The sequence below is a fragment of the Mixophyes fleayi genome, chromosome 1 (genome assembly GCF_038048845.1).
Source record: "Mixophyes fleayi isolate aMixFle1 chromosome 1, aMixFle1.hap1, whole genome shotgun sequence".
Classification (NCBI taxonomy): Eukaryota; Metazoa; Chordata; class Amphibia; order Anura; family Limnodynastidae; genus Mixophyes; species Mixophyes fleayi.
Genome location: NC_134402.1, coordinates 188261639 through 188276526, shown reverse-complemented (window position 1 = coordinate 188276526; position 14888 = coordinate 188261639). Strand labels below are relative to the sequence as shown.

General features: G+C 38.9%; 1 protein-coding gene across 1 annotated transcript in view; it reads right to left on the bottom strand.

Moving 5' to 3' along the window:
• Positions 1-881: 881 nt before the first annotated feature.
• The window catches only part of NRTN (neurturin), a 100065-nt gene continuing 86058 nt past the window's right edge, over positions 882-14888 (bottom strand). The window contains exon 3 of the mRNA XM_075204651.1: positions 882-5982. Within this exon, the coding sequence (XP_075060752.1) occupies positions 5549-5982 (434 nt within the window). The 3' untranslated portion in view covers positions 882-5548. The remainder of the gene's footprint in view (positions 5983-14888) is intronic.

Sequence of the window (14888 nt, the reverse complement as noted above, 5' to 3'; positions counted from 1 at the left end):
GGCGGACATGGAATTTAATAGGTTAAATGAAACACAGTGAATTCTGGGAGTAAAAAAAGAAAAAAAGATACTATGCTGCTATTATGTCAGCTAATTTGGCAATTTTAGATTTACTTCAAATTACATTGTTCATGGTCCAAAAAGACTGTAGAATCTGATCAAAAGTAGGCCGAGAAGGTAAATTAAGTAGGAAACTGACTGCATTTCTTCATGTATGCAGTCATTGTCTGACCTTGCTAATTGTGGCCTGTCAAACCCAGACATTTGGCCTGAGCCCCAAATGGCCAGGTCACTCAGATTTGGCCTCACTGGTGTAGTCCAAATCTTACCGATATCTTGCTCGGTGATATGTCACAGTGGTTAGAACCACCCGTGTATAGGAGCTGTATCTACTTTTGTTGTAGGTCTATGTGCACAAATAAACTGTAATCTGCTAGGGGCAATTCATTTGGTAGGCCTAGGGACTGACCTTGAGAAGTTAAACCATCTGTCTGAAAGACCACTTTGCAAAGTCTTATATACTGCACTGATGACATACTCAGAGTCTTAAATGTAACTTTCCATTCTACTTACTTCATTAAAACCAAGTCATTAACTTATAATGAATGTAATAAATTTAATGGTTTGAAAAGCCATATAAAATATTATATAAATATATTGTAATTTCTAAAAAAATATAAATGCAATTTTCCATAAATGCATACAATTCTTCTGATATTACACTTTTATTTTTTAAATATTTAACATTTTAACAGTTTTTATACAAAATTACATGATACAAATAAAACTTTGAAGAATAAAAAGGAATAAATACAATTTTACAATGTAAGAAATGTCTAAAAACATGTTTAAATAATAAAAGAAATAAAATAAACATATCTCTTGTTAGCTTTAGCAAAAATGTTATATATAAGAACATTGTATTGTTTAAAATGACCTTTTTCCCAAGTTGATTTTTTTATTTGGAGATATTTTGAACAAACTTCTTTCATAACCACATATGTTTAGATAGTTGCATGTAATTGCATCCCATATAATAATATAATTACTGTCTGAGCATGCCATAAAAATGGTAATGAAGAGATATTTTTACATTAGGCATAGATGCACCACTGTTCAATTGTATTGGAAAACTACAATAGAAATTCCCTCCCCTCTAGGGATTGCAGGACACTCTGTGTGCACGACTGGACTAAATAAATTTAAAATAAAAGGTAGAAATATTTTAGATAATATTTTATTTTATACACAGCATCATCATGTCACCTTCTATACACTGCTATCTTAGTACTGTATCTATGTGGACTTTCATTAATCTGGGTCTGCTCCACTTGCAGAATTACAGGAGTCACTCGAAAACCCACTATTCTTGAGAATCAGTATCACACAGAATTCTTCATGCAAGTTCATCATATTTTTAGGCGGAAAGGATCCCATTAATGGTAATTAAACAGCTCAACACAAAACTTTAGATGGCGTAACAATAGCACCATGTCGACCAGCCATGGCCAATGTAGCAAAGCCATGTAAATAGCTACTACACACTTTGTTAATAATGATCTGCTAAAGAATTCAATATGTGGGGCCATTCTGCTATTTCAGAGAGGGTGGGTACCTATTACAAAATATAAAAGAAGTTTCAAACCTCTTCTCTCCAGTGTGAATATCATTGTACAATAGACACAAGTCTCTCCTGGTATGTCTGGGATTCATCCTGGCCTCCCGGGAGAGTAGACCTCACACATATAGCCCACTCTGCTAGTGGAATCATTATCATCATCATCAACATTTATTTAATGGAGGAATGGAGGGAGGATTTGGTCAATTGCATCATCATGACTCCACCCCTGCTGCACAATGGTGCAATTTGCATCTCGGGGACAAGTCCATCTGCAAGTTGTCCCCCGGGATCTCCCGAAGGGGAGGTAAGAAATGTAGGCAGGTATGAATGAAATTACAGCACTGAGTATGCTGTGAAAAGAAATATTAAAGAGGCGACACTTCTTCTTGAGTCGGCTACAGCACTGAGAGGGTAATTTGATACTTAGTAAGGTAATAACTATAAACCTACCATTATACAGCCTGACAATCTCCAGCTAGGAATGTAATATGCATTAGAACAAAATCAATAATTCTGTCCTTATTCTGATCATGCAGTATGTTGACTTGGGCTTTTGCTTGATTCCCATAGGCTTGCTGGTTCAGAAATAAGTATGGTTTATACTAACCATGGTCTCCAAGGCAGTAAGAAAGCACCTTACAATATGTAGGCTATAACACCACTGCCTTTGTAGTTCTTTACTATACCTGATTTACTTACAAAAATCTGGAGAAAAAATTGTGCTAATAGTCTAACATATGAATTCAAGTTATAGCAATTCACGTATTGTTCAAGAAACAGTTCATGATTCAATCCACTAGAGGGTGATCATTACATATACTATAATGACCTTACCACTGATATAAGTCTGGGGCACACTGACATAGAATTCAATTTCACCTAACAAAATGTGAACTATCATAGATAACTAAAATAAGTTAAATCAGGAACTTTAATGAACTTTTTTGTTCATTTCATAAAAAACATACTGTTTTAAATGCCAAGGGTAAAAAAATTATTTTGGAACAGATATGCTACTACTATTAATAGTGAAATGCCCTGCCTCACCATAGCTTGGCTGTTGTCAAAACGTTATACTTTTGAACCTCCACTATGGCAAATCCTGAAGGGGATGTCCAAGGGACAAGTACGTGATGGGAAGTTTGGGCAGGGGGCGTGATGATGCACTTTGCATCATTACAGACCTGTTCTCTGCTGTGCAACAACGCATTTTGCATCATCTCACAGCAGGGGCCATGATGACAAGATTTGATCAAGGCCCTGTCCACTTTAGAGAAAAGTGAATTGAGATGTGGGAGCGTGGAGTCCGAGAGGCTCCCGGGCATTCTGAGAGAGTAGGCAAGTATGCCAAACTTGCATTTTTATTTACAAGGTCATTTCATAGTAGGCTCTACTTCATAACCATATCAGTGAAAGTGCAGTCCTATTTCTGAACAGGCATTTCTATACAACAGTGCGCACAACTATAGTATAATGTCATGGATACAGCTTTGCTATCACTTCCAGTTGTACTAAAAGCACTAAATGGAAATACATAGAAGCATGTCCATATATAAAATCAAGTATTTGTATTTATAGCAATACCTTTTTATATGTAACAGATCATATTTTTTTTATCACTTTAGTTCTCTGTCAATGTCAAAAGCCAACATTACCTGGGAAAGACTATACATTTAGGGCTTAATTTAGAGTTTGACACATTTTGCACCCTGAACATACACATAAAAATGTTGTCGCAAACATTGTAGTCTTTCATGCATACGTTTAGTCGCACGTATCTCAAGATACTTAAAACACAGCGGTGTTTGCACGTCAGACATACAAATGCATACACTTACACCTAACTATCACGTAGAGATGCTGCTTTAGAATAATCATTTTAAATGCAAACGTCACATTACCCTATTCATATACAGTATAATATAATGAAGTATCAAATACACAAGAGAGAGTAGTGTCTTGCCAGCGTTATTAATAAAGATGGAAGTCATATTTTCCGTTCAAAATGTAATTAAATACAAACATCCCAAATCCATAATTTACTGCTCTACAATCCAATGCAACACTTCTTTTCTACAATTGTCATAATGGTAAATGACAAAATAGAAATCCGAACAGACAGCCACAGCATGACATTAATGAATGAAGTACTATCAGCTGGGAGGGGGGGGAGAGTCAACAAGAAACAGCCAATCAGAAATGGCTAGAGTACTTCTGGTATCATCATCACTACGTATCTTTACCGCAGACCTCCAGTACCTTCAAAAGATACTCCTCCTAAGAAGTATATCTGTGGATATATCCCAGTCTACTCAGGTCGCGTCTCCAGGTGCTACACTTATGTGTACTTCCTATACTGTGCTCACTGTAAGTTTGCTGCACCTGTTCCACCTTTCCAGGCATAAGGGGTCCTAAGTTTCAGATATGCCCAAATCTAAATACAGGAGCATTTTGGTATTCATAGTATAGAAATATGTATAGTTACAGCCAACAAATGGACTTACGTCAAACCCTATATGAGGCCCATTATGTCTATATGAGGTAGAGTTGATGCTCTGTTTAAAAATATAAAAATAAAACGAAAAAAATTCTTTCTCATGATGCAACAAATGCTAAAGCACATAGGCAATTTTAGTTATTGTATTAATTTATTTAGTCCAGTTTTTAGGAATTAAGGAAAAGTGATATATCTATGGGACACAGTGGTTGCCTACAAAATATATCCCATTAATTGTTACTTATTTAATAGCATAATGCAATATGTTTGTCCCCAAATAATTTGCTTTCATATATCTCCATCTTAGTGAATGGAATGTAAATGCACATCATTTCACCAGCACTCAATGTAAGATAAAATAATGGGTCATATTTCTGCCATTTCATAACAAGACTCTGAACTGTTGTGAGAAGTCTTTATAATACTCATAGATATTACCAATATGGGAATAACATCAACCTATACTTACAGGCATTCCTTGACATTTACAGGCAAAGTGTACATGTATATAATTAAATAATGCTGATAACCTGTGGCCTTTAGGTCTTCAGGCTAATTGTGATTGTATGAGAAAAATACACCATACTTGCCTACTTTTAGGCACTGAAGTCCGGGAGATCCCGGACAGGGCTGTGACTAGAGGGCGGGGCGTGGTCAATCGCGTAATTTTGCCCCCTCCCTCCGCGTCAAAAATGATGTTTTGATGCGGGGGGTGGGGCCAAAATGACACGATTCACTGCGAATCGCATTATTTTGGCCAGGTATTTGCCAGATGCGGAAGACTTGCCTACTGTCCCAGGAGTCCGGGAGACCAACCCGGATTTTGGGAGTCTCCCAGACATTCCGGGAGAGTTAGCAAGTATGAAATACACATATGTAAGAAGTCTTAATCATCCAAAGTTGATGGTGAAAGAGCTTTGATTTTGGCACAAATAATCAGTGACTGTTTATTGTGGTGCTGAAAGGTCCCCACTTCCATTTGGATGAAAAATGCACATGACTTATTTTGTGAAACTTCTTTCGGTTAAAGAAAACCGCCATTATGTTACTGCATCTCAGTTTATCATTGTAACTTGGAAGTGAGATCCACATGCAATACGATTATGTACAAAATGTGTATTTCTTTGCTTTTTCTCAGTCATGTTTCCTTGCCATTAGTGTCAAAACGTGGACTCCTTCCTGGAAGGCCAAGGGGACAACAGTACTTACAGGTGGTAAGGAACCTCCAATTCCTCAATTCCATCAAGTTTGTCAATCACATGAAACCATTTTCTTTGCTCCAAAAGAGTCCGATCTTATTTTAAACAATTAAGTGAGGTAGAAATGAACAATTTTGTAAGATCCTGTTTCCACAGGATGAAGCATAACAGCAGGGAAAGGACATGTTTACTTTGATGGAAAACAGCCTTCTTTTTTTTTTTTGGTATGTGTCAGACGCAGCCACAGTCCTTAGCTGAGACCTCTTTGATGGTGTGGTAATGGTTTTTGGAGTCCAGGAAAGAGATATCATCATCGTATGCTAAAGGCCTGCAGCAAGGCCTCGCTCTCACTTTCTCTTTTTTTATTTTCTTTTTGCCTCGGATGCTCTGTAAAGAGAGGTCGTAGTTGCGTACAGCAGTTTCGCATGTTCCACTGCAATAGCGGAACAGAACTGTTTCGTCGGATATGTATCCCAGACCCAGCTCGCTGACTCTCACTTCCAGCTCCTTTATGGTGCATGGCTGTTTGCGCACACGGGCTCTCTTCATTCTGGCTCCATTTTTTGGGTCGTCCCCAGAGTGTATGGACTGGCTGTACCTTTCTACAAGAGTAGAAACAAGCTCTCGTATCTCTCCTTGTGTGTAACTTTCGAAAAGGGAAGTGTCTAAAAATAAAAGACAAATATAAATTAAAAATTTGTGAAGAAAACATTTTATTTTGTTTGTATATATATATATATATATATATATATATATATATATATGTATTTACAAGTTAACCCGTGCATGATACTCATGCATTCTAGTCAAATCAAGCTACTTAAGGTGTTAAAAAAGGTTCTTGTCATGCATTTGGGGGAAGAGCATTACTTCCCGACGCAACCGCCCTTTTTTAACGTGGTTTTGTCCACATGTCACCACCTCATCATTTTTCTCCATCACCTCATCCTTCATCTTCATCGCCACATCCTTCATCAAGCTACTTAAGGTGTTAAAAACTCTCCACTGTCAGCCCCGGCAACCACCAACCACTCCCAACTGTCACTTTTCCTTCAAGAAATATATAGGTCAGTGTATAACTCTGCCCAGCAGGTGGCGCTGCAGCTTGGGTTTTTTTTCCCACACACGCCACTAGGCATTTATATAGTAGATATTTATTTTGAGTAAATCCTAGACTTAATTTTGAATCTTTCACCTTGCAAATGTCTAGCACCTGTAACACTTAAAGGCCATATTTGGAGAACACCTCAGTGTTCTCCAACAAGATATTAAAAATGACTTAAAGGTTTAATTTATCAAACTGTGGAGTAGGTTTACAGAGATATATAACTCATTCTGTCCCTTGTTTTGTTCTCTTCCTGTTCTTTAATTAAAATAATTATTTATACTTTATTCCGCTGCTTAGTAACCAACCATAATGCTTCTTCTCTTACCAGAAGTGATTGCTATTACCCAGAGTTCCACATAAGGTATACAGTAGCTTTGGACACCCAAGGGCAATACTAAGTGGTATCTCATCTAGGGTTTTAATATGACCCCAATGACTTGAAGATAGGTGTTGAAAGGCACTAAAAGCCAGGGGATTCCCACAAACCAGAGAAGGGGACCGTTTCCAGGATAGTGGAAATGTACAAGAAAAATATTTATGGTGTTAAACCCCTTTGTGATACAAGTTACTTTATAACCCAATATCCAGACTGACTTCCACATGAATGAGTCATTTGCACAGGAATATTTCATCTAGTCAAATAGATGAGTCTTCTCTTTTCTCTGAACATATAACCATAAATTCAAATATCATTTTATACTATCGGCATTAAAAAAGAGGGTGGAGTGATAATGGGCAGCACAGAAGTGTCAGCTCACAAGTGTTGGGTGCAGGCTCTCTAACATGATCACTACAGAAACAATTTTTAACTTTTAAGAAATCATTTGAAAACACCCTTTACCAGTCCAACATATATACTTATTATTTTTTTTATTATTTTTTATTATTTAAGAACAAACCAGCATAACATGTAAGTGTGACGAAATATAGAGACCATGCTCTACCAATCATACACAATACACTTTTCCAACATCTATCTGAAACTAGTGGCTGAAGCAAGCATTGTGAGTGAGGAGGAAACAGTCTGGTGGCTAGTGCCAAACCTTTTGGAAACCAAATTTTGAGAGCTTTGAGTAAGCCATAACAGGGCTGAAAGGACTAATATTAAGAGACAATACTGATGTGAATGAGTTCTCTGTACAGCGCTGCGGAATCAGTGGCGCTATATAAATAAATGGTGATGATGATACCAATATGGGAATAACATCAAGCCATCATTATTTGTTATACTGTTGAAACCAAATGTATGATTTATTACACTGTTACACGTATCTGAAGCATTTATGATTGCACAATAACTTCCATTCATCCTTTACAACACAAATTCTTTAGATGTATGCAATACATACATCATCCTAAGCAGTACTCATCTTTAGACAAGATATCAAAAGAGATAAAGGCAGATCAAATATAAAGTCATTGTTATTAATACCTCTCATGAGGATAACAGCTTATTATGATTTTTGCAGTGAGCTCGCAGGCACACACATTATTTTTTTCTGTATTATAATTCTACTGTCTACTGTTTTATTTAGAACTCTACTATGCCTGCATTCTTGTTACAGGAAATACTCAGTTTAAAGTCTAAGCTTATAATTCCTATCTGACATCTCTATCTCTACGTGTAGAATACAATTTTCTGTTATCTGCTGCATATACTCATATCAGACACTGATTTTTTATGTAAGTTTAGTAACACCTAAAACAAAACCCAAGGACTATATATTATTAATATCAATAATTATATTATTAATATAGTGGTTTTGTAAGATGCCACTTTGCTCCACAGCTGTGGGAAAAACAGGGACATAGAAGGGAAACAAAAACAAAAAAATGCAAAAACTAAAGGGTTGGGACTGTCTATGAGAGAGAGCTTTAAATGTAGCTGGAAAAGTGCACAGCTGAGAAAAGAGTACTGAGTGTAGGTCAGGGTGGAGATGGGGATGTCTTTGAGAGTGTACCAGTGGAAGTACTATAGGTGGGAGAGTGAGGGAGAGTATGAGGTTTGAGATGTATGAAGGGGTGGCTCTGTAGGTGAGGATAAGTCATTTGAATTGGATTCTGGAGGATATGGGGAGCCAGTGTAGGGATATGCAGCGATGTGCGGCAGATGTAGGGTAGCGAAAGAGAAATATCAGTCTTGGATTAAAGCAGAGTTAGATGGTGGAGGAGAACAACAGACAGAAGGAAGCTGCAGTAGTCGAACCGGGAGATGACAGAATGGATAAGAATTTTGGTTGTGGTTTAGGTAAGTAAAGGGCATATTCTAGCAATATTTTGAAGGTAGAGACGACAGGACTGGGAGAGAGACTCAATGTGAAGAATAAACAAGAGGGCGGACACAAAGGCAGCAGGCTGGAAAACTGAGGAAAGTGGTAATTCACCAAGAGAAGAGGTCTACAATATGTAAGGCAGAGAGCTGAGATCACAGTCTTGTTAAACCCCAAAAGATAGCAAGAATGTATTATATAGGTAGGCCACAGATAGACGCTGAAACGCCAGATGTATAGGTAAGAGGTGTACGAGGTAGGAGGTGCATAAAGGCCAAAGTAGAAAATGGTGTACAGGAGGAGAAGATGTTAAACAGTGTCAAAAACAACAAAAAGGTCCAGAAAGAAGAGTATTGAGAAATGACCCTTAGACTTTGATGTAAGTAGATTTTTGATCCCTTTTCTGAGGGCAACCTCTGTAAAATGTTGGGACGGAAATCCAAATGCAGAGAGTTGAAAAGGGAGGGAATGAAGAGAAAGCAAGATAGGTGGTTCTACACTGTCACGAGCCGCGGCTCCACTACTGGCCGCCGCGGCTCGCCTCTCTCTTCTGTGGGCATCCCGGCTGTCACCATGACGACCGGGACGTCACTTCCGGCTTCCTCGTCCTGGTTGCCTAGGCAACAACCGGGACGCTTGGTGCTCCATGCCGCCGCGTCTGGCCAGCTGTCAAACAGCCGGGCGCACGTTCAGGGTTGTATAAGCTCAGCCTTCCATGGCTGATTGGGTTATTAATATTACAGCCACCTGGCTGATTATAGCAGCTGGGCACCCTGTGTATTTATTGGCCCCCAGTACTATTTAAGGCAGTGAGGACTGAGCCTCACTGCCGGTTATAGCGTTCTGATATCCAGTTTGCTTACCTGTTCCTGTGCTGTGTTTGGTGAATACCTTTGGATTGATTTCTGTGTACGACCTCTGCCTGTTACCTGCACTCTGAACCATCGCTAGTTGCCCTGACCTTCTGCCTGTTACTTGGACTCTGAACCATCGCTTGTTGCCCTGACCTTCTGCCTGTTACTGGATTTGCATCATTGCCTGTGACCCTGACTCTGCTTGTATCTGACTTCTCTGCCTGTGCTCTGTAAGGCCAGTCAGACATTTCCATCTCTGTTACAGTCCGCAGACCTCTGGCCTGTTCCTACTCCGTGTATTACCTCCCATTCCTGAGTGCTGCGGTGTGACCATAAACTTGTACTACACTGAGTGTAAGACCTGGGGGCATCTGAGTACCTGTGAGCATAACCAGTCTCTACGGGAAAGGCGGCTGCTATAGGTGAGACCTCTTCCGCTAGTTCTACAAGTTTATGACGCACTGGTGGCCATAACATACACAAGTTGTTCACGTAGTTTGGAGGCAAAGGGCAGGAAAGAAATAGATAGTTGGTAACACCAAAAAAAAAGTATATAGAAGTGAGCGTTCCACTCAATGTGCTGCCTACAAAGTGAAATGAAGGGTTACCACTATATCCAACTTCAAAATATTTACGCAAAAAAATTAATTATGACACCACGACAGGCGCTACAAAGTATCACCATAAATATCAAATCCAATAAATACGGATCCAGAATACTTCCAATGATTTTTCTATGTTCCTTTGTTTAAGACCTCCCGCAAACATGTGGGAAAAAATGAAAAAAGACATATATGGTGTAGTATGTAACAACAATAATGTGTTTAGAAATTATATACTACTGTATACAATCCCATACAGATACACATACCACCACCAATTAGTGGTTATAATAGTACTAAAATAATAGTTTAGTGAGCCACCTTGTAAGAGTGAGGTGAACCACAAAACACCAAAAGGTGAATGGATCCTCTTCTGAGATACCCCTCTTGTGGGTACGCTTACTTGATTTAAAAGGAAAACAGACACATATATATCGTCTCCACTGCATATCTGATGATGCTTCAGCTGATCCTTTTATGAATTCTTAGATATTTTTGACAAAGCAGAAAGTATGTAGTGCATTATCCCTTTTTATTAAATAAAACAAACCAATTTTTCTTCCAAATTAACAATAAAAACATGGAAGATAAAAAAAATGGACAGATAACAAACTCCCACCAGTATTCAGTAGATCTAATTTGCCTACCGGAAATATCAGATGGAATAGCACAGCATAATCTATAGGGCCTCGAGAATGCTGGTGATGATGCTGGAACAGCTGATGTCCAGAGTCTTTGTTGGGGAGGAACAAATTGCTCCAATGCGTTTCAACACTGTGGTCTTTTTCACCTTGATATATGGTATATGTATCTATATGGGATTGTATACAGTGGTATATAATTTAGAAACACATTATTGTTGTTATATTCTACACCATATATGTTTTTTTCCCCACATGTTTGTGCGAGGTCTTGAACAAAGCAACAAAGAAAAATCATTGGAAGTGTTCTGGACCCATATTTGATATTTATGGTGATACTTTGTAGCGCCTGTAAAGGTGTCATAATTTATTTTTTTAGGTATTTGGCACATGTTTAAAGTAGGATGGAAATGTGTCAGAGAAGATAGACAGATTTAAGAAGTGAGCTAGAGGCAGCCAGGCAGTCGGGGAGACAGAGCAGGGAAGTTTGGAGGTAATATGGTGAAGGGGACAAGCTGTAGGTTGAGATGAAGATATTAGTGCTTGGTTACTGTTAAAAAAATGAACAACGGATGGATTGGACAGTGCAGGAGAAGGTGTCTTTGAAGTAGGTGACAAAGTTATGGTCTGTGAGGGAGAAAGGGAGAAGTAAGGTTCAAGTGGCAGAAACGCAAGGTGACGATGGCAAAGAGGCATTAGGGATTAGAAGACTGATTGGTTTAGAGAAAAGAAGTAGCTATTTTTTGAAGGGAAAGGGCAGATGAAAGGATGAATTTATAGTGAGGAAGTCGGCATTGGAGAGAGATTTCCTGCATTTGTGCTCAATAGTGAGAGAGCAATTTGCAGGTAGTGGGTCTGTTTGGTGTGCCACTAAGTGTGGTGGCAGGAGCAGCATTGTCTATTGCTGAAGTGATTGGGTTATTATAAAAAGGGGCAGTCACATCAGGACGGGACTGTATAAATACAGAAGAGAGGAGTATTGTCAGCAATGATGAGAAGTGTATTAAGTTGAGAGTTTTTAAGTGTTACTGTAGTGGAACAGTGGGAAGGCCAAGTTGAAGATACTAGAGAAGTGGGAGAAGGACAAGGGACTGTTCATCACAGTGGGTGGAAAATAAAGAATACTGTGAAGGGTTAAAGTGGGAAGAATGTGAAAGAGGTCTTTGGTAACAAAGATAGTGGGGGTTGTCAATAGGAATGTTGAAATCACCTATTATGAGAGTTTGTAGGTGAAAGGATAGGAAATTAGTGAGCCAAGCTGCAGAGTTGTCAAAGAATTGGGAAACGAAAGTAAAAGATGAATGGTGTGGACTTCAAAGAAAGAGAAGGAGAGTTCAGGTATATGACTTAGAAGGTGCAGCATGTTGAAAGTGGATGCCTACTCTACCCCCTTGTCTGTCTCCAGCTCTAGGATCGTGGCTGAAGGAGATTGCCCCAGCGGAGATGTAGTGTCAGAGGAGGCAAACCAGGTTTCTGCAATGGCAAAGAGGTTGAGGAATTTTGAAATTAATAGATCATGTATGGATGCAAGTTTGTTACAAACAATTCTCACATTCCAGAATTCACAGTAAAAGTGGAGGGTAGGTAGTGGAGGTATGTGGATAAAGATGGAGGGATTGGACGTTTGAGGTCTTGGGGTGGAAAGTGCTGAAATAGGATTCCTTTCCTATTTGTACAAACTGTGCATGGATCAGTGTGGCAAATGCAGAGTAAAGTATATTCTGTACAAGGTAATGTGTATTCCTCAGTTTTGAGGGTTAGGTGCAAGATCTGCAGAAACGAGATTTAGATTTGTTGGACAAGATATTTAAAAAAAGCTGATATGGTTGGCAATTGTGCTTAATCTGAAGGTGTTTTGAGTGGAGCCATAAAGCTTTTTCGTGTTGGTGGACAGAAACAGCACTGTCATTTAGTTTTAAACCCATGTATGTAAGTAATGTAAAAAGATTGGTAATGTAACAGTTTGCTCCGTGAAATAAAGGCAGCCGTTCTTTCACCTTACTGTCAACAGTTATAGGAAAGATTAATAATGGAAATGTGGAAAATAATGAATTAATTAGTTAATTAATTAATTAAAGAATATGGCATCATATCTTCAAAATCACAATGATTGTGAACATTGGATGCTCAGATGAACTTGACTATACAGATTCTCTGCTTCAATCAATTTGACTCATTTTATCATTCAGTGTCTTCCTTGTGTAACTCTATAGGGGGAAATTCAATTGGCTGCGCTACTGTCAAAAGTAACGCGGCTGGCACACCATTACAGTTAATTCGGTAATTTTAACCCGGACTTGTGCTTGCGGCTCAGGGAGCCATGAGCAAAAATTCAGAGTTGTAATTACTGTACTAACGGTCATAGTGCGCAGGCTGCGTTACTTTCGGCAGTAGTGCGGACAATTGAATGCCCCCTTTACATTGATTCGTCCAATCATTTTTTACATGCATCAAATGTTTCTTTCTGCAGCCTCACATTACTTCCCATAACATAGTTCTTCATACAATCTTTCTCTAGAACATTATTATCCCTCGATAACTTCTCACTGTGACTTTTCCTGTTGCTCAATGTAACATAGCCTCATAAATTCTGTTATTGCTGTGTGTTTCCCTTTATCTCATGGTGTCAAATTAACACCTCAATATGCAGATCCTACAAATATTTAATGCCAGTGTCATAAAAAATGCAAAATTTATTACGCATGAAATATGCAGATCCACTGAATAAAAATTATTAGCTTTCATTTATTACTCCCAGGTGTAAAATGAAATTGGATTGTAAAGTGACATCTGGGAGTAAAACCTTTGCAAAAAGTTGTGAAGTGTTTAACCCTAGTATTGCTTTTTGTTGGTGTAGGATTTTGTATATGTGTAAGATGAAACATTTTAAAAGTAAACCTTTGTTGGCTCCGATATCTGAGAAGGGGTTAAGGGTCTGTATATCAATGAAAAGGGTATGAAATCTTGATCAAAGGAATACTGTTTCCTGCAATGCAGGAGAACATTCCCAAGTAGTTTAAATTAAAACCACCAGGTAGGGCCTGGGGAGCAGATACATGCAGATCAAGAGGTTGCCTGTAGGGAGGAGACTCATTATAATTTGATGTGGCTCTTTACTACACAACTTAATCATGCACTCTAATCGCAACACAACACGTCCCTGCATCTTAAACAGGCCTGTCTAACACTTCCAACAACCTTAAAGACCACCCGCTTTACTTTTATGAAAAGGCACTATCCGAAACAAACATCATAACTACTGTCATGTGCAAACTAATTTACGAACAGGGCCTTATTTGTGAAGTGCAACTGATACATACCGCAGGACAAGGCATTGCACTGGCACACCTATATGGTTTTCCCAGAGCATTTCAAAAAGCATATCCGTTTTCAGGAGACAACTCTGTGAACTAGGATTGTGAAGCTGAAAAATATTATATCCATCGCATCCAAAACCAACCCCCTATTACTTCAGTACAACCCATTTCATTAAAATAAGATTTTCAGTTTTCCCTTAAATTTCTGCTTGGTTTAGCCTCATTTATGGCTTAAATCTGCATTACTCCATAAACCTAGGTGCACCAGTACGCCTACTCTTTACTATGCCAACTCCTCTCCATGGTGCAATCTTCTGTTCCTCTGCAAATGCTGCTGTCCAGCTCCAAACACTCATTTGGCACCAATTCCTCCCACACTTCCACAAGCTTGCTGTTCTCTGATGTATATGCACCTACTAGCTAGTGCGCTTGTGCTAGCCCGAACTTGTGCGCGACTTCACGTCATCATGTGCGCAAACCGACAGTTATGAATACACAGCGGGGTAGCCTACATTCTCGGGAGATCTCATAATATTTCGGAAACTAGGAAACTATGACAAAGACAGACACACACCAGGCCTGTAACTAGGGCTGTGCGATAGGGGCGACCAACCAGAGAGCAAGGCTGAAGGGGGGCACAGTTTAGGAATACTTTAGGTTAATTTGGTTTAAATTGAGGGTTAGCAGGGCGGCATTTTTCTTTCTTGCTCCAGACACTAAAATATTAAGTTACGGCTCTAACACACATGTACACGCACACACACACACAGGAGAGCAGT